At 46.9% G+C, this 20,253-nt stretch overlaps 1 protein-coding gene across 2 annotated transcripts in view; it reads left to right on the plus strand.

Moving 5' to 3' along the window:
* POLE (DNA polymerase epsilon, catalytic subunit) overlaps positions 1 to 20,253 on the plus strand; it is a gene marked incomplete at its 5' end in the record, with an annotated part of 54,544 nt that overhangs the window by 13,947 nt on the left and 20,344 nt on the right. For both annotated transcript variants that reach the window (XM_082667949.1, XM_082667950.1), the window contains 14 exons: positions 162 to 269; positions 4,479 to 4,607; positions 4,682 to 4,784; positions 4,876 to 5,022; positions 5,432 to 5,577; positions 9,292 to 9,440; positions 10,493 to 10,585; positions 10,829 to 10,973; positions 13,200 to 13,357; positions 13,735 to 13,930; positions 14,570 to 14,784; positions 16,293 to 16,395; positions 16,830 to 16,910; positions 17,024 to 17,146. In XM_082667949.1, coding sequence (XP_082524075.1) covers positions 162 to 269; positions 4,479 to 4,607; positions 4,682 to 4,784; positions 4,876 to 5,022; positions 5,432 to 5,577; positions 9,292 to 9,440; positions 10,493 to 10,585; positions 10,829 to 10,973; positions 13,200 to 13,357; positions 13,735 to 13,930; positions 14,570 to 14,784; positions 16,293 to 16,395; positions 16,830 to 16,910; positions 17,024 to 17,146 — 1,896 coding nt within the window. The remainder of the gene's footprint in view (positions 1 to 161; positions 270 to 4,478; positions 4,608 to 4,681; positions 4,785 to 4,875; positions 5,023 to 5,431; positions 5,578 to 9,291; positions 9,441 to 10,492; positions 10,586 to 10,828; positions 10,974 to 13,199; positions 13,358 to 13,734; positions 13,931 to 14,569; positions 14,785 to 16,292; positions 16,396 to 16,829; positions 16,911 to 17,023; positions 17,147 to 20,253) is intronic.

Raw genomic sequence — 20,253 nt, forward strand, 5'->3', positions numbered from 1 at the left:
TGCCAGCCGTCCTTTGTCTGGCCTGCCCTTTAGGGTGCTGTAGGGCGAGCACTTGGCTCCTTCTGGAGCATTCTCTTTGTAGCGTCCCACCTGAGGCAGGTTACTTGGTGCGAGGGCATTTTCCTCTCTTACTCATGTCCTCTCTTGGTTGTTTGTGTTAGAATCCTGCTGCCTTTGACTTCCTGCTGCAGCGGGTGGAGAAGACCATGCGTCACGCCATCGAGGAAGAGGAGAAGGTGCCCATGGAGCAGGTCACCAACTTCCAAGAGGTGACGCACGGGGGGCTGGAGGGGGGACAGTCCGCTTACACGTCTCGCCTTGCACATTGGCTTCTTTCATCGGCATGTTTATTGTGCACCTATTGTGTGGTGGCGCTTGGGCGCCGAGACAGAGAACACGGGGCCTGGTCTGGTCTAGTTAGGACGGGAGAGCGTGGTGCTCGCAGTGAGTGACTCGATTTGGTGAGGTGGGAGAATTTCACAGAGATGGCGAAGGCTTTCGGGACAAAGTGGTGTGATGTGGGAGAGAGGAAGGCAAGTGAAGGGTTTCGTGCCAGTTTACCTGAACTGTATTTTGTAGGCAATGAGGAGCCATTGGAGAATTTTAACTTTTTATTGTCAAGAGACTTTAAAAAATGATGGTAGGCGTTCCTACAAATTACAGGGCAGAATATAGTGACTGTAAAGTCCATCACATAATGGTTAGAAAATGCCATATGCAAAGCGTGTCACATGACTGGAGGCCCCAGGCGCCTCCCGCTTCGCTGTCCTGTTCCTTTGGATGCGGCACATCTTGGGTCTCTGTCAGGTCCTGCTCAACACTTTAACGTATTCAGCTACTTCAGTACTTTGCAGTTCTTACCATTTCTAGGATTGATTTCAAGAAACGCCTTATGACAGATTCACCAGGCAAAATTCAAACAAGAACGTGTGCACATGCTCTGCAAACTATGAAGTACTGTGCAGCTCTTGTCAGCTGCAGCTGTCATGTACTTTGGGAACTCTCTGTGAACCAACCTGAGAAGGGAGTCTAGGCTGAATAACAAATAGGAGTTAAAGAACAACTTGAAAGGAACAAAGTTACTACTTTCTTTTTTGAGGGGTTGGTGTGGGTGTGGGCGCAGCAGGCGGGATCTTAGTTCCCAGACGACCAGGGGTCAAACCCAGGCCCCTGGCAGTGAGAGCACTGGGTCCTAACCACTGGACCACCAGGGAGTTCCCAAAAGATACTACTTTCACGTCCAAGAACCAATGAAATGAGTGAGGAGTGAGGCTTAAGGTATGCTAACTGGAGGGACTCCAGACACCTTAGTGAATCTGGATGTGAACTCTTTCTAGGTGACAGGTATGTCTTAGTATGTCTTAGTAGCTGTCTCCAAAGTCCCTGAAACTTCTCTATAGGGTGGCCCAGGGTCTTTAGGGGAAGGGCAGCAGGTTCACCTTTTTGTTCCTGAGTGATCATCCGGGCAGTGGTATGATGACAGCTGGTGGGAGGTGTCAGCTGGGGGCTCACAGCGACGTCTGGCCTGTCCAGATGTCATCCTGTCATCCCAGCCTTCCGCCCCTTGTTTGGGTCGTCTTCATCTTCCCTCCAGAGCAGCATTTCAGACCTTGCCTTAGCACAGAGATGGATGGGGGATTGTTCTCCAAATGGCTCATTTGCCTGAGATTCAGTTAGAAACAATAAGTATTACGTTTCTGGTATTTCCTGTTCTACTTGATAGATGTTCCTTTTAGTCATTTTTTCCTTACTAGCTTGAGTTTGACTTCTTTGGAGGGTTTTAAGGAATTTTTTAATACTAAGGGCAATTTTGCATTCAAGTGATTTTCTAATGTGACTTTACCAAAGTTAATGTATTTCATAAAATATGGCTACCCTTCTGATTGATGTTTTTCTTCTGGTTAATTTTTGCATAATTTAGATGTTTTCCAGTTTATACTTGAATGTCTAGAGATTGGCAAACTATAGCCCATAAGGGCTGTTTTTGTACAGTCAGCAAGCTAAGAATGGTTTTCATATTTTTTAAATGTTGTAAAAAAATATGTGATAGATTGTGGCCACAAAACCTGAAGTATTTATTATCTGGCCCTTCACAGAGGTTTGCCGACCCCAGATCTAAAGGTTTTTTTTTCAGCCAGCTTGTCTAAGAATGCCAGTGTATTCAATTAAGTTATCTAATGAGTGTTAGATAACTCCTAAATACAGTAGTTCTCAAATTTTAGTGCTGCATATACATTTTGGATCAAATAAGTACATACCTAATGTTCTGGTTTAACTAGGTGTTACATTTGGGGAGTGAATAAAAATAAAACAAAAATACGCGGCTATCAGAGCCTGTTTAGCCTTTTATAGTTTCAGTGACTGTTTTTGTTTTTTAGGACAATATTTTTATTTCTAGAAGCTCTATTGGTTCTTTTTCAAATGTGCTTTATTTCTTTAAAGTGGACTTTTTCTATTGCTGTTTTATTTATTTTCTAATTTTAATTTTTTTTGAAGTATAGTGATTTATGTTTCAGGTGTACAGCAGTGTGATTCAGTTATATATATACATATATATATATACTCATACGCATACGTATGTACATACATATGCATATATTCTTTTTTTTTTGTTTGTGCCGCGTGGCTTGCAGGATCTTAGTTCCCCAACCAGGGATTGAACCCATGCCCCTGCAGTAGAGGTGCAGAGTCCTAACCACTGGACTGCCAGGGAATTCCCTATATATATATATATATTTTTTTTTCATATTCTTTCCAATTATAGGTTATTACAGGATATTGAATATAATTCCCTGTGCTATACAGTAGGTCTTTGTTGTTTCTCTTCCTGTGTTTTAGATTTTTGGTCTTTATTGTCTTTAATTAGCCTCATTTTAGCATGTTTACTCCAGGAGGTTACTTCTCTGACCTTCTCAGGGGTCTCCTCCCACTGTGTCTTCTCTCAGTCACGGTGGGTGTTTTTTCCCCATGCTCAGCAGTTTTGGAATGTGAATTCCTCTTCAGTAGGAGGACTGTCAGGTAATTTTACAGTTTCTTCCTGGTTCCACAAAAGTGACACAGGCCTGATGTCCCTTCTTATCTGGTTCCTTGGCTGGAGGGTCTCAGTCTTAGTGGAGAGTTTAATGCAAATCACAGACCTCTTAGCACCCGTGATGACAGATGCTCAGGGAAGATGCTTTCTTTGCCCAGAGCCCAGAATGCACATGGTTTTGGTGAGCAGACTTGTTCTAGTTTATTCTTTTATGGAGGTGGCCTTTGAGAGTCCTGCCTTTATTTGGGGCTCTGTGTTTTGTCTCCCTGTTGTGTGTAGCCTGCCCCTCCCTGAGGAGGCATGAGAAGTGTGAAGGAAAGAGCTCACAGCACAGGCCTGAGGCCGCTGACCTCGGAAAGGCCTGCTGCTCGGCTGCCCTCAGCGTCTGGGAACTCGGGTTCCAGCAGGTTTCTCGCTTCCCTCTGATAGGAAGGCCGCACGGAAGCTCAGTTGCTTGTGCAAACAAGGTGGTCTGTGTGAGCACCTGCTTTCCTTCTGGGATTCCGGGTTTTGGTCCATGCAGGCAGAGCTGCCTACGTGAACGGCCCCCAGTAAGAACCCTGGGCAGTGGGTCTCCACGAGCTTCTCTGGGAGACAGCGCTTCTCATGTGTTGTCATGGCTTGATGCTGGAAGAATTCAGCTCATCCAAGCTTGAGCCTGGGCTCTCCCCAAGCGCCTTTTTCCTTTGCTGATTGAGCTCTGTGTCTTTTCCCTGTGAGTCACCAAACCTGGGGATGGTCTTGGGGACCCCAACACAGGGCCCGGCCCTGCCAGGCACCCATTGAGTCAACTCACTGCTCTGGTTTTGAGTCTGCTCATCACTTTGGTTCTCTGGGGATGACTTAGAAGCTCAGAACTGCATTTACAGGGATATTTTTCACATTTCATTTAGGATTTCTAGGTGTTTGGCATTAGGAAGGTTTTTAAGCTAATAGCCTTGGCTGGAAACAGAATCTGATTCATTGGTTTATAAAGTAATGCTGGAAACAGTCTAGCATCACAGTTCAGAGCAGGTGTTTGGTCTAAGAGGGCCCGTTCTTGAGCCCATACTCACCTCTTGAAACTTCTCATCCATCAGATGAGGGATTGCTGGGATGTTGATGTTGTGTCACACACCTGCACCATGGGGGCACTCGGGGCACCCAGGAAGTGTGGCTCTTGATAATCTAGCTGGGTCCCCTACTTGCTAGCAGATGGGCCGTGCCATGTGAGGCCACAGACTCTGCACTTTTCTCCCGAACCCCAGAGTTCTTTGGGGTGGAGGCTGCTGCTTCCCGTGATGCTGTCCTGTCTTTTCTTGCAAGTCCCCTGCACATCCAGGGCCTGGTGTTGGTGCCTGTCATCTGTCATCCGTCTGCAACCCATGGTGCTTTCTCTGTCACTCTGTACAGTCTCCAAGTTTTCGTCTTGGTCGCCAGCCTCCACTTCTTTCCCCTTTCTCTGTAGGTGTGTGATCAGATTAAGGCCAAGCTCACCTCCCTGAAAGATGTTCCTAACCGAATTGAGTGTCCCCTTATCTACCACCTGGACGTGGGGGCCATGTACCCCAACATCATCTTGACGAACCGCCTGCAGGTGAGAGAGATTCTCACATCAGAATCAAGCTCTTTTGCCCAAACCCTAATTGCTCCCTTCCTGTCCCCTCACAGCCCTCTGCCATGGTGGATGAGGCCACCTGTGCTGCCTGTGACTTCAACAAGCCTGGAGCAAACTGCCAGAGGAAGATGGCCTGGCAGTGGAGGGGCGAGTTCAGTGAGTGTCCGCCCTGGGTGGTGCTGCTCAGCAGGGAGCCCAGCAGGGGCTGGGTCTCTATCACACACTCTCTTCCCATCACCCTTCCCAGTGCCAGCCAGTCGCAGCGAGTATCATCGGATCCAGCACCAGCTGGAGTCAGAGAAGTTCCCTCCCTTGACCCCAGAGGGCCCAGCCCGGGCCTTTCACGAGCTGTCCCGCGAGGAGCAGGCTAAATACGAGAAGCGGAGGCTGGCAGGTGAGCAGTTGGGACAGCACGCATCTCCACAGACTGCGTTTTCTCTGACTTGAGTCTTCGTTGGGCTGTGTTGGTGTGTCACCCCTTGAGGTCAGTCGAACCAGTTGTTGAACTAGATGAGACCACTGGGAACTAGTTCTTCCTATAGGCTTCTTTTTGTCATTTATCCTTCGGTGCGTGTTCAGCTACCAAACCCTCCCTGTGGTCTTCATGTGTTTGGTCCGTTCATACAGGGCTGCCGTTTCTTTGATATGCTTCGCTAGCACGTCTTTCTGAGTTTTCTGCTCCTTTGCATTAACCTAAAAAGCCACGTTTGTTGGCATCCATTGCCTAGCTTTCTTGGCTGTGTCCAGGAGGCCTGTCTGCTGTGTGGAGTCTCACGTGCCCCCTACTCTCAATTGTGCCTCAGATTACTGCCGGAAGGCATACAAGAAAATCCACGTGACCAAGGTGGAAGAACGTCTTACCACCATCTGCCAGCGGGAGAACTCCTTCTATGTGGACACAGTGCGTGCCTTTCGGGACAGGCGCTACGAGTTCAAAGGTCTCCACAAGGTGAGGCTGACCTTTGTGAGGTCGGAACAGAGTCTAGTTTCTGAGGTGAAAATCCTTGCTTGGCGCCGTCTGGATGTGTTACTCCCCACCTCTGGGCTGGTACCTGCATTCAGACAATAAATGTGCAGTTGTTCTTAACTTTGAAGAATTAAGGGCCTGGGGCCTCGCAACTATTCTGAATGATTGCTTTTAAAGTAATTATCTAGAGCAGTGGGTCAGCAAACTATGGCTGGGCCAGTCATTTTTATAAATAAAGTTTTATTGGAACTGAGCTGCATTTGCCCACAGCAGAAACTGAGGCCTGCATGTGTACAGTACACACCACGTGGCCCTTTACTTTGCCAACCTCTGACCAGGAGGGGTGAGGGGGGTGTTTTTACTGACATGTTTGATCCAGGATTAGGATTAGGATTAAGGGAAATACATAGAAATACATAGCAATACCTCAGTTGTAATATCAACAAATAATTGTGTTTTATTTAAGCAAATCATTTTTTTCTGAGAGACCTTCCTTCACTGCTAGATTCAGTGAGTCTTCACATCCCACCCTGCCTTGATAGACTGTCATCATTGTGCTTTATTATCATTTTTAACTTTTTTGGCTTTTTATTATGATAAAATATACACAACATGAAATCTAACATTTTTAAGTGTACAGTTCAGTGGCATTAAGCAAATGCACATTGTTGTGCAGGTATCACCACCATCCCTCTCCAGAACTCTTCATCTTGCAAAAATGAAACTCTGTTCTACCTTAACAATAACCCTCCATTCTGTACCTTCTGTGGACTTTGGTCACTCTAGGGACCTCATATAAGTGGAGTCCCACAGGATTTGTCCTTCTGTGACTAGGTTATTTCTCTTAGCCTAATGTTGTCAAGGTTCATTCATGTTGTAGCTTATGTCAGAATTTCCTTTTTAAGGCTGAATAATATTCCATTGTATGGACATAACACATTTTGTTTATTCAGTCATCCATCGGTGGACAGTTGGGTGGCTTCCATGTTTTGGGTATTGTGAATATTTCTGCTGTGAATTATTCACCCATGGTGTACAGGCATCTCTTTGAGATCCTGCTTGCAGTTCTTTTGGGTATATATCCGGAAGTGGAATTGCTGAATCGTATGGTAATTGTATTTTTTTTCTTAAAGGAGAAAAATTTTATTTTACTTTAAAATTTTTTAAAAAATATTTAATGAGAGTTTCAGAACTCTTTTTTTCTTTTTTAAATTAATTATTTTATTATTTTTGGCTGTGTTGGGTCTTTGTTTCTGTGTGAGGGCTTTCTCTAGTTGTGGCGAGCGGGGGCCACTCTTCATCGCGGTGCATGGCCCTCTCACTATCGCGGCCTCTATCGTTGCGGAGCACAGGCTCCAGACGCGCAGGCTCAGTAGTTGTGGCTCACGGGCCCAGTTGCTCCGTGGCATGTGGGATCTTCCCAGACCAGGGCTCAAACCCGTGTCCCTTGCATTGGCAGGCAGATTCTCAACTACTGCACCACCAGGGAAGCCCTACTTCTAAATTTTTAATTAATTTATTTGGTTGTGCTGGGTCTTAATTGAGGCCCGCTGGCTCCTTAGTTGCGGCATGCGTGTGGGATCTAGTTCCCTGACCAGGGATCGAACCTGGGCCCCCTGCGTTTGGAGTGCGGAGTCTTAACCACTGGACCACCAGGGAAGTCCCGGTAATTGTATTTTTAATCTTTTGAGGAACCACCATACCTTCTCACTTTATTTTAATTAAACTATTGAGTTACTTGTTCATCTGTCTGCCTTCTCAGAGTGCCGAAAGTGTAGTGACTGTCTTGTTCTTTAGAGTCTAACATATTACCTGGCACATAGTAGGCACTCAATAAATTTCTTAATTTTTTTTGTTCTTTAAATACCAGACCTTTAAAAGAATTTCTTCTCACATTGGACGGGGAATTTGCTGAAATATTTATGACCTTCTTTGCATTTCTTTATCAGTTGCTCTTACTAGGGACCTCCTGAGTAGCTCTTGTTTCCCTAGTTAATAAGACACAGATGGGCCTGGCTTCTTGTCCTAGGGTACCTCAGGACGGCCATTCGCATCGCGGAAGCTTGGCAGTGCGGTGTCGCCGGCCCCCCACACTTCCTGTTAGCTGAGACTCGCTTCATTTCGATGGAGCAGGGGGAACTAAGCTGCCAAACGCCAGCCTCACAGCTGCTGGGGCTGAGCTGGGGGAGCTGAGCTGCCTGTCGGCCTCCTTGAGGCTCAGCGTCCCGGGAGGTACAGCCTGTGTTGACACGAGGGCCAGGTGTCACCGTGTTGAGCCTCCCACCCCGACCCCGGCTGGCACTGGGCGCTCCTGGAGTCCTGCGTGCCCCCTCCCCACCCCCTCAGCACTAACAGCCTGATGTCTTCCCGTGTGATACAAATCCTGGGAAGCCTTTCATTCGCTCAGCACGTTTACGGAGTGCCTGTTATGTGCCCGACATTCTTCTAGGTACTGAAAAGGTATCAGCTGGGGGAGTAAAGGTGAAATGTTCTGAGATGCAAGGAGAATGTCCGGTGTTTGACCACTGTGACAGCATGTAGCCTAGCAAACGGAAAGAAATGCTGCTCGGGCAGGAAGTGAGTTCATACGCCCCCGAGCGTCCATGTCTGTCACCGTCCCTAGTGGCTGTGTCTACTTCATTGAGGTAACATTGACGTGGGATAAATCTGACCCTTTCAGGTGGGCAGTTCTATGGATTTTGACAAACGCATACAGCTGTGTAACCACCACCACAGTGATGAGAACATTTCCTTTGCAACCAATTACAGTAGCACACGGTCCTGGTTAGCGTTGCGGTGTCCATCTTCCACCGCTTGGTCTAGTGTCTGGTAAACAGTTGTGTGTTCATAAGTATTGGCTAAGGGGTAAATTGTTATTCTAAGATGTTGCCTCTAATGACGTGCACTTTGCTTTCAGTCAGTGGTTTGTGAGTTACGTAGTTTGAGAGACCCTGTCACTCAGCTTGTCCAGTCTATTAATAAGAGAGTAAATGGAATGACAGGACTTGGACTGGGAGCCCCTGGGCCTCTAGTGGAGCGAAACCCCTGCCTCTGTCACTGGTCTTCAGGCGTGGATTTCATCCCCTTCTCCAGGTAGCTGCCGGGTTCTGGGTTCTGTCCCAGGAGGCTGAAGTTGCCCCACGTCTGAGGTGTCCAAGTGAGTTGTTGCTGTCATAGAGTATTTTCTCTTAGGCCATAGTCTCACAAGAAATAAAAATGTAATATCAATATATTCCTTTGTGTTCAGCACTCCTTTCAGGATATCTGTCTTACATGGGGCAGTTCTAGATTGAAGGTGATTCCGGATTGGTGAGAACCAAGCGTGCCGACCCTGTGAGGAACAAGTTGATGTTGTTTCCGTGTTAAGTTTCTCGGGTGTGATAGCAGTATTGAGGTTCTGTGGGAGAGTGTGCTTGTTCCTGGAAGTTGTATGCTTAGGTATTTAGGGGGCTCTGGTCATGAGAGCTACATCTTCCCATTGTTTGTGCCGAGAGAGAGAGAGAGAGAGAGAGAGAATGGAATAAAGGAAATATGGCACAGAATATCAACAGTGGCCCCTCTTGCATATGGTCTTCACTCTACTTTTTTTCAAGTTTCCTATAGACTGGAAATTTGCAACATAGTAAACCTTGGGCCACTGGCCATAGAGAATGTGAGCTGGAAGAGTGGGGGATGATCACCTTGTGTGGGTCTCAGGTGTGGAGAAAGAAGCTATCTGCGGCGGTGGAGGTGGGAGAGGCAGCGGAAGCAAAGCGCTGCAGGAACATGGAGGTCCTGTACGACTCCCTGCAGCTGGCTCACAAGTGCATCCTCAACTCCTTCTACGGCTACGTCATGCGCAAGGGGTAGGCTCCTGCCCGGGTGCCTGGTGGGGCCGGTGGGGCTAGTGGACGAAGGGAGGAGCTGAGATGCGTGGGGCCCATGGGCACGAGTGAGAGGGGAGAGGCAGGGCCCCAGTTCAAGGAATGTGGCAGAGCAGGTTGGGTAGGGGTGGAGGTCACGCTGGCTCAGAGGGTCCTGGGCATCAGCGGGGTCAGTACTGCTGGGCGTGTTCTTCTGAGCATCCTGGGCTGCAGACAGCGGTGTGGTAGTTTCTGGCATACGACCAGTGAGGGGTGTAAATAAAGCCTTCTGAGAAGTCGAGAAAGCCAGGGCCGGGTGTCCTAAAGCCCCATAGAGACTGTGCCCATGATCAGAGGCCAAAGGGAGATGAGGCAAGGTGGGGCCTGTGTCCATTGGACCGACAGCCAGGTGGGTGGGGGCCTCGGGAGAGCAGGTGATCGAAGGTGAGGCCTAGCCCCTGTGGTTGGAGACTGGGAGGGTCGGCATGGCGGCCTGGAGAAGGGGAAAGGTGGTGATGGGGCCAGGGACTGGTCTGAGGGGGAGAGGCCTTGATTCTCTGTTGCTGCTTTTTAATGGCAGAGAGGGAGGGGCTAAGAGCAGGGCTAGAACCGGAGCAGAGTTCCCTGGGGCAGGAGGGCCTGGCCTCAGGTCGCTTGACACCTCTGAGACCCGGTGTGAACACTGAGCCAGGTGGGCTGGTGTTTTCCCTGAGAAGTCAGGGGATGAGAGTGGGCTTTGGGAAAACGGAGGAGGCGTGAGACGGTGCTGGGGAGAGTGGGAGGGGACTCAGTGACACACGGCCATCTGGCTGGTATTGAGAGTCCTGCTGAGCTGAGGTTGTGAGCTGTTGCAGTGGCAGCATGTGGCATCCTTCCAGAACTTTCCTGAGCGGAGCCCTGCACCTTGAAGTAGGAACAGAGGAGTGTCCTCAGCACAGAGCTAAATTCAGCCTTAGTTCTTCCCTGCTTCAGATGTCCCCTCCTCCCAGCCCCAACTCTAATGACCCTCTAGAGGGAGCCCCTCCCACCCCCTCTGCTGTGACTGTCCCTCCCAGGGCCCGCTGGTACTCAATGGAGATGGCTGGCATCGTCTGCTTCACGGGGGCCAACATTATCACCCAGGCACGGGAGCTGATTGAGCAGATTGGGTGAGTGCTGCACTTGGTCAGCTGCTGAGGCTGGGTGGGCCGCGGCCTGGTGGGGAGGCCGGATGGCTGGGGGAGAGAAGGGACAGGTTGATGAAGATAGAGCTGGAGAGGGGCAGGTGTTTCGTTCTGTGGGTTCACGACCGGGGGAGCCTTGTCCACCGTAAGGACTTGACAAGGGGGTTCTTGTTCTGTAGGCGTCGATGTCCACCATCCATGTGGTCTCATTTCTCTGTTTCCCTGAAGGAGGCCCTTAGAGCTGGACACAGATGGAATATGGTGTGTCCTGCCCAACAGCTTCCCGGAAAACTTTGTCATCAAGACGACCAGTGTGAAAAAGCCCAAGGTGACCATCTCCTACCCTGGGGCTATGTTAAACATCATGGTCAAGGTGAGCCTGCGTCTCCAGTAGGGGGCTACCGTCTGGGCTTGGCTTCCTCGTGCCACTGCTCTGACGGGGATTTGGGAAAGGGGGCTGGGCTGGCTGTCACTGACATGCTCCCATCCTGACTTCAGGCCTCCCTGTCTCCAACGTTCAGATTGTTTTTCTCTAGCCTGAGCATCTGTCCAGAAAACGCTATGCTCAAAAGTTACGTGAGTCTACATTCGCCTTCAGCGTAATACCCAGACTTACAGAAAAAATGCAAAAATAGAATAGAGAATTTCTGTATATCCTTCAGCCTGCTTCCCTTAATGTTAAGTAAGATCTTTTATAAACCGCAGTGTAATTGTCAGAATTAAGAAGTCACCTTGGCACCACACCGTAACTCAACTACAGCTGTATTTGGATTCCCCACTTTTTGTGCACTGCGTTTGGGCGTCCTGTCTCCTTAGTCCCCTCCAGCCTGGCAGCCCCTTGGTCTCTCTGGTCTGTTATGACCAGGACACTTCGATACTGGTCAGGTGCTTTGCTAACTGACCCTTAATTTGAATTTGTCTGTTGTTGTTTGTTATTAGACTGAGGTTATTTGGGGTTTTTGGAGGAACACTCCAGAGTACATGCCCCGTGTTGGCATTCTGTCAGGGCATGGTGTTGGGACCTGCACTCCCGCTGCCTGCTGGCTTCCCAGTGTCGCGTTATTGGAGTGAGCCAGTGAGTCCACACTCCCAGGAGGAGTGGCAGAGTCTGGCCACATAGCAAAGCCACCACTGTAATTAGTAAAGACAGTGGAGGAGATACTTTCGAGATTCTGCAGATGTGCCGTTTTGCTTGGAACCTTCGCCCCCTGGTTTTAGCGCTAGCAGTGGTCTCAGCAGTGGTTACAGCAGGCATCACTCTGCCCAAGGCGACTCTAGTTCCCTCATTCCTTGAAAATTATTCATCGGAACCTTCTGTAAGGAAGAGCTGCCACCCTTCCCTCCCACTTACTCCCTTGCTTTATTGAGTCATTTGTTAGGTCAGTGTGGGTTTGCGCATGTTTGTTCTGTTGGGCCACAACCCAGTTCTGTCCTGGCATGTTTTGTTACTCAGCTTGTTCCCCTTTGGCCGCTGGGGGCTCCTCCATATTCACCCGCGTGTCCTTGAGACATGCCCCATTCTGGGGTTTGGGTTTGGCTTTTTTTGGAGTACTTTCTTACTTCCTGGGACTACAAGACACTCCAGCCTCATCTTGTATTTCCCCTGTCCCACCCTGGAATCAGCCATTTCCCCAAGGAGCCTGGCTTCCTTTTATTGGAGAGTGGTGTTAGAAACCGAGATGGGGTCTGAGGTGTCACTGCTGCTCACAGCAGATTGGCTAGGAAATGTGTGTGTGTATAATAACCCTGCACGCATGAATGTACGTTTATTTCTCTCTTTATCTGCATATATATTTAAAAATATATGACCTGAGTCTATTGATATATCCAGCTCCAATCTATTCTCTTTTCCTTATTAGTAACTTCTTTCTCCTGTTTCTAGTTTTCCTAATGTATTTATTTATTTGTTCAACCCTAGTATTTGTGTAAAATAGGTTCAGAACCATGTGTCTGTGAGCAGTAAGCTCACCAGCTGCAGTCGAGTGTTTTATCTTTAGTCTTACACCACCCAGGCAACACAAGGTTTGCCAGAGTTTCTTAAGCCAGCCCTCTGGCAGGGTTCTGTCATGCAGAGATAATGAAGTTAAACTCGTTTGTCCCAGTCTGCAGGCTCTCTTGGGGTCACCCTAGATCCTGGTTGAACGTTTTTTAATTTGCCTACAGTAAAATTCACTTTTTACAGGGTGAGGTTCTGTGGGTTTTGATTCACACATAGAGGTGTGTGTCCACCACCACAGCGCAACACAGAATAGCCCACTACCCCAGAGGTTCCTGGGTGCTGCCCCTTTGTTGTCAGCCCTTCTCCTTACACCCAAGCCTGGCTCCCCAGCATGTCCTTTGTGTGATAGTTTTGCCTTTTCCAGCGTGTCCTATGAAAGGAAACATGCGTGTGACTTTCTGGACCAAGCAGGATGCACTTCATTTTATCCACGTTGGACACGTGTCAGAACTTGATCCCTTTCTCTTGCCAAGTGGTGTCCATTGTATGGAAGAGCCCCAGCTCTTGGCTGATCTGTCCACCCCTTGGAGGGCAGCTGGTGGTTTCCAGGTTTGGACGATCACAAGTGAGGCTGAGCCCCTCTTCATTCTTGCTGTGCAGGAAGGCTTCACCAATGAGCAGTACCAGGAGCTGGCTGAGCCTTCCTCGCTCACCTATGTCTCCCGCTCAGAGAACAGCATCTTTTTTGAGGTTGACGGACCCTACCTTGCCATGATCCTTCCAGCCTCCAAGGAAGAAGGCAAAAAGCTGAAGAAGAGGTAGGAATCCCACAGACTTTATGCTTAGGAAAGGAAATGGATAGACTAGGTTTAACAACTCCTCCAGGAAGTGGACCAGCAGCCAGGATGGGAACAGACCTCAGTTCTAGTTTTTTGGCCTTTTTGATTCAATTTGGAAGGCTGTTCTCGACACTGATGCTACCAACTCTGTTCTCCACCTGTTATATTCTGGTTCTACAGATGGCAGGCCCTTAAGTCATTTTTAGTTTGGAGAAGCATAAACCTCAGGATGGAGAGATGTTTGCTGCTTGATGGATGCTAGAGGGGTGGGTAAGAGCAGGAGGAAGGCCGAGGGCGAGGAGAAGCAGCCAGCATCCCAGGCTTTCCCTCTCTGCTGTGCTTGCCTGTGTTTCTAGGTATGCCGTATTCAATGAGGATGGTTCCCTGGCTGAGCTCAAGGGCTTCGAGGTCAAACGCCGTGGGGAGCTGCAGCTGATTAAAATCTTCCAGTCCTCAGTATTCGAGGCCTTCCTTAAGGGCAGCACCCTAGAGGAGGCGTATGGCTCTGTTGCCAAGGTGGCCGATTACTGGCTGGACGTGCTGTACAGCAAGGTAAGGCCACCCTCCTCACCTGGCTCTGAGGGTCCTGCAGTCAGAGAGGGTCCTGGTGAGCAAGGTGACAGGTGAACTCAAGGCTAATAATTCTGATGGGCTCCCACTACTTCCTTAGTTCCAGGGCCTCTCAGAATCCCCCCCTTAACTTCTATAACCAGTGACAGAATTCTGTGAAGGAAACAAATAGCATGATAATGAACGAATTGTAAGCTGTTTGTCCTCAGATAGGTCCCCTGGACTCCTCATCGCTGAAGGAAGCTGCTGGCTCCTCAGTTGGTCCAGCTGCTGTCCGGCTGGCCTATGCCTCTTCTCCCTGCTGGTTCCTCCTTTCCCCATCTTTCTTTTCCTTTTAGGAGAAAAATCAATTCTCTGTCTTTTCTCTTTTTCTGCAGTCTTTGTGCTAATAGCTCAATAAACGTTTCTTGATATTTTTCTGCACACTTTAATAAAAGGTACGGTTTTGTGTGTGGTGTAAGTGTTGCTGTATGCTGGTATGAGACAGCCCTATTACACTGCTGCCTTCAGCTCATCAGGCTAGAGAAACGCAGACTTTCACTTGGAGGAAAGTCTCGGGTAGCCTCACGGTGGTGCTCCCTTCCTTCTGCGTGACGTTTTGCCCACTGCCTCTTTCTGCAGGCAGCTAACATGCCTGATTCCGAGCTGTTCGAGCTGATCTCTGAGAACCGTTCCATGTCTCGGAAGCTGGAAGATTATGGGGAGCAGAAGTCTACGTCCATCAGCACGGCCAGGCGCCTGGCTGAGTTCCTGGGGGATCAGATGGTGAAGGATGCAGGGCTGAGCTGCCGCTACATCATCTCCCGGAAGCCTGAGGGGTCTCCGGTCACAGAGAGGTAAGGGTTTCCAGTGTTGAGGAAGGAATTCCTTAAGGGTCTCGTATGCTCACATTGAAAACCTGCATCTGTTGTGGAACCTCTGTCCTTCCATAGAGAGATGAGCTTCCTTAAACAGTACAGGGAGGGATTTCCCTGGTGGTGCAGTGGTTAAGAATCTGCCTTCCAGTGCAGGGGACGTGGGTTCGATCCCTGGTCGAAGAACTAGGATCCCACATGCCGTGGGGCAACTAAGCCCGCATGCCGCAGCTACTGAGCCCGTGCGCTGTAGAGCCTGCTCGCCGCAAGAAAAGATCCCCTGTGCTGCAACTAAGACCTGATGCAGCCAAAAATAAATAAATATTTAAAAAAACAGTGTAGGGATAGTCTGGATTTAGAAAAGGGAGGAACTAGGCCTCAGACCCCCTGCAGATCAGATGACAGGAAGGCTTTCTGGGGCCCTGGTGGGACCCCTGAGAGAGCGTGGTGAGCCCATCCACCTGGAGCTCGGAGAATCTGGGTTCTTGGGAGACCAGACTGAGAGCACCCTCTCAGTCAGGCATAGGGGAGTGGGGATGTCTTGGAGGGTCTGCTACGATGGGCCCCATCACAAGGTCCATTTCAGGTTTAGGACAGGACTCCAGATCACTCACACCCCCGAGGAGACTGATGCTGTGCTTTTCGAGTTGGGATGATTGAATCACAGCTACGTGTTACATCACTGATAGAGCAAGAAAAGCAGACCGCAGGGCGACACGTGCAGTGTACTTCCACCTGTTTAAGTTTACACACATAGAAAGTACTCTTATTTTTTTATGGGTACACAAAATAGTTCTATAAAGCATGCATGGGATTGATAAACACCAAGAAAAATATGGTGTTTACTTCTATATGAGGAGGGTCAGGAGAGCTGCACTGGGGACTTCATCGTCATCTTGATTTTTTCATCCATGAAATAAAAACGGCAGGGCCAGTTTGATAGGACTGGGTGGTGGGTGCACAGGTGTCTGTTGTGTTCTTTCTGAGTTTCTTCATGATATTTCACAATAACAAATACTTCCTCCAATGAAAGAAAGGGGTAGTGACAGTTGCCCTATTGCTTTGATAATGATGTGAAAACTGGCTTCATTTTCAGGTGAGCAGGTGGGCTCTCTAATATTTTACCCAACGAATAATAATTTTTTAAGTGTTTAATTACATACATGCACATGAATATATAACTTATGTAAGGACACTTGTATAAATAGCTCTGTTAACAGTGGCCAAACACAGACCAGATGGCCAGTGGTAGGGGATTGTACATTAAACCGTGGTATTTTAATATGATGAAGTATTCTTTAGTTGTTAAGTGTGATAAACATCAGATATAGGTGTAGTTTATACAAATAACTACAATAAATAGAAACATAGGTTACAAAGTAGGTCATAATAACTTATTTCCATGTAGAATATGTGTGTACTTGATAAGTGCTATGACCTGGTTTAGGGAGGTTTTCACATTGTTGAGTTTTGTGTCTCTTCTTGCCCAGGGCCATTCCACTCGCCATTTTCCAGGCAGAGCCCACGGTGAGGAAGCACTTTCTCCGGAAATGGCTTAAGAGTTCTTCCCTTCAAGACTTTGATATTCGGACAGTGAGTGCTGGTTTTTTCCTACTCTCAGAAGTTTAGGAGGAAAACTAGACAGGGCAGAGTATCCCTGACTCAGGTCTCCTTTTTGGCTGGGGACTTCACTCTTGATTTCCTCCTTTCTGTTATGTAATGAATGAGGAAATAGTTACATTTTAGGGCAAAACTGGAGAAGCTAAATGTTGGGGAGGCCCGTTTAACTGTTCTCTTGGATGGACCAAGGCTTGGGGTTTGGCACAGCCTTCCAGTGCTGGCTTGGCCCCCTACCAGCTCTGATCCCGGGAGAGTCGTTTACACTCTCCACTTCAGTTTCCTCCTCTGCGAAATGGGACCTTTTACCTTAGAATTTCTGAGAGGGTTAAGTAAGACACGTGAAGCATGCCGCCGCTGCTGCTTTTCTCTCGCACACCCCGCTTGTTGCTGGCTTCCTGCGCGCTCAGATTCTGGACTGGGACTACTACATCGAGCGACTGGGGAGTGCCATACAGAAGATCATCACAATCCCTGCGGCTCTGCAGCAGGTGAGGTTGAGAACTGGTGGAAACAGGGCGCAGTGTGACCTAAAAGCTACAGAAACCTGGGCCTGGCCCAGACTAACAGCATCAGACAAGTGATCGATCTCACCTTTATGTAGGTGAAGAACCCAGTACCACGTGTCAAGCACCCTGACTGGCTGCACAAAAAACTGCTGGAGAAGAACGATGTCTACAAGCAGAAGAAGATCAGTGAGCTCTTCGTCCTTGAGGGCAAGAGACAGGTAATGGGGCCTGGCCCAGGCCAACAGAGGCTGTGACGGTTGGTGCTGGGCAGTGTCCCACGGGCACACAGGGCACCAAAGTCTCCACACTGCTGTCCATAATTTTGGATGCTTCCTTCCATTCAGGCATTTACAATGTTTTTTTTCTTTCTAAAAATGTACACATTGATACTTTATCCTTTAATTCCTCCCAATGTTCTTCTTTTGTGATAAGAAACTTTGTGAATCATCAGTTTAGGGTGAAGAACTATGTGTAAATGGAGGATATACTAATTAGACTCAGTAACTTGGAATGCATTACTATACCTTGAGACCTCAGTTGTCTAAACTGTAAAAAAAAAAAAAAAAAAAAAAAATTCTGTTAGAAACTCCAAAAAATACTGAAGACAGTGTAATGAAAAGCACAGCTAAAATCAGAAGAGCAAGAAGAAAATTCTGAGGTGCTGAAAATGGAAAGTGAGCTTTAACCAGAGCAGTAAACAAGCTCACCTGCTAAAAGCAGACTCTCAGGTTGAATTTTTACAGTCTAACTATCTTATTTATAAGAGCTATACTTAAAAGGGCTCAAAATGATTAAAAGGATGAAAAAACATATATATCAGGTAAATATTAACCAAAACAAAGCTGATGTAGCTATATTAATGCCAGACCAAAAAAATATTTAGGCCAAAAAATATTAGTAGGGATAAGGATGGTATTAAACTATACTGAAAATCACAATTCACTAGAAATATATAACAATTCTAATAGTTTAGTTTCAAATTAATTAATGTAAAAATTACCTAAGGTAGAAGAAATTGACATCTAATCAGTTTGGGATTTTGACACATCTCTCTCAATTGATAGATCTAGCAGACCAAAAACTAGTAAAAATGTGTACAGTTGGAATGACACAATTGCTAACTAGATTTAGTAGCTAACTAGATTTAGTTAACAAATAGAACCTTGCACCCAGTAATTAAAGGATACACATTCTTTTCAAGAACACCTAAAATAAGACTGTCTGTATGCTGCAAAGTGCATTGCGACAGATTCCAAATAATTTATATACAGACCATATTGTTTGGAAACTAAAAAAAACAGATTTATAAGTAACTCATGGATCAAAGAAGTCACAATGGAAATTAGAAGTACTTACTGAATGAAAATACTATCAAAATTTGTAGTATGCAGCTAAAGAGGACTACAAATAACACATAATCTATTTAAATGCATATAATAGAAAAGAAAAACCAGTAGAAAATTAAGTAAGCTTATAGCTGTGAAAAATTCGAAAACAGTAGAGTAAACCAAGAAAGTAGAAAGAAAGAAGTTATAAAGGCAAGAGCAGAAATGAACGAACAAACAGTAAAACCAAAACCTTGATCTTTGAAAAGACTTATGAAATAGACAAATCTTTGTCAAGATAGGTATTTCAGGTTTTGTTTTAATGAAAACATTATCATTGCAGATATAATAAAGCCTGAAAATAAATAAGTAGTTACCTTTCCTAAACAATTGGAAAACTTAGATGGAATGGATAGTATCCTAGAAGAATTATTCAAATTAACCTAAGAAAAAAAGAGAAAAACTGAATAGAACTTTAACCATTAAAAAATGAATCATAGGGCTTCCCTGGTGGTGCAGTGGTTGAGAGTCCGCCTGCCGATGCAGGGGACACGGGTTCGTGCCCCGGTCCTGGAAGATCCCACGTGCCGCGGAGCGGCTGGGCCCGTGAGCCATGGCCGCTGAGCCTGCACGTCCGGAGCCTGTGCTCCGCAACGGGAGAGGCCACAACAGTGAGAGGCCCGCGTACCGCAAAAAAAAAAAAAAAAAGAATCGTAATTAGAAAGAAACAAACACTGGACCCAAATGGTTTCTCAGAGGGATTTTACCGAACTTTTTAAACAAATTATTCCAGAGAATAAAAAAAGAGGCTCCTTAGCTCATTTGGTAATCTTGATAACACTTGTTACCTTGGTAACAAACTGACAGGCCAGGAAAAGGAAGGAGTGTTATAGGCCATTGGCAGTAACAAACAACAGGTACAAAAATAGTAACAAACTAAATTTTGCACCGTATAAAAACAGTAACATTGTGTACAAGCAGGACTTATGCAAGGAATGGCAGGTGTTAACTTCAGAGATCTGCTAATTCAGTTAATTTTAGGAAAAATCTGTTCATCATCATCATCAAAAGAGAAGACTTATGGGATCATTTCCAATAGAGGCAAGAAAGAACATTTGATAAACTTTAATGTCTGTTCGTGATAAAACTTTGAGCAGGCAAAATCATAAAAGATGAGATGTTTCTCTGATAAAGTCTGTCGAAACTCAATAGCACACATCATATTTAATGGCACATTAGAATCATTAAAGTTGAGGAACAGGAGATGGATGCCTGTTACCATCACTTCTATTCAAAATTGTTTGGAAGTCCTGGCCAGCATAATTCAACAAGGAAAAGAAGTTAAATTTTAAGGATAGAAAGGCATAAAACTCGTCATTTGCAGGTGATATAATTGTTAACACAGAAAATGTAAGGAAACCCAGGAATTGTTTTAACTAATAAGACATTTCAGCAAGATCATTAGATACAAAGCTGATATATAAAAATCTGTAGCTTTATCTTATACTAGAAACAATTAGGATTTTGTTGTTGTTGTTGTTGATTTTTGGCTGCGTTGGGTCTTTGTTGCTGTGTGCAGGCTTTCTTTAGTTGCAGTGAGCGAGGGCTACTCTTCATTGCGGTGTGTGGGCTTCTCATTGCAATGGCTTCTCTTGTTGCAGAACATGGGCTCTAGGCGTGCGGTCTTCAGTAGTTGTGGCGTGTGGGCTCAGTAGTTGTGGCTCTTGGACTCTAGAGCACAGGCTCAGTAGTTGTGGCACATGGGCTTAGTTGCTCCGTGGCATGTGGGATCTTCCCGGACCAGGGCTCAAACCCATGTCCCCTGCATTGGCAGGCAGATCCTTAACGACTGTGCCACCAGGGAAGGCCGGCATGCAGGATCTTAATTCCCCAACCAGGTATTGAACCTGCGCCTCCTGCAGTGAAAGGCGGATTCTTAACCACTGGACCACCAGGGAAGTCCTGCAAAAAGTTTTTTCATGTAACTTGAAAGTCTAATC

This window comes from Grampus griseus (genome assembly GCF_964374135.1).
Source record: "Grampus griseus genome assembly, chromosome: 12".
In the NCBI taxonomy this organism is placed as follows: Eukaryota; Metazoa; Chordata; class Mammalia; order Artiodactyla; family Delphinidae; genus Grampus; species Grampus griseus.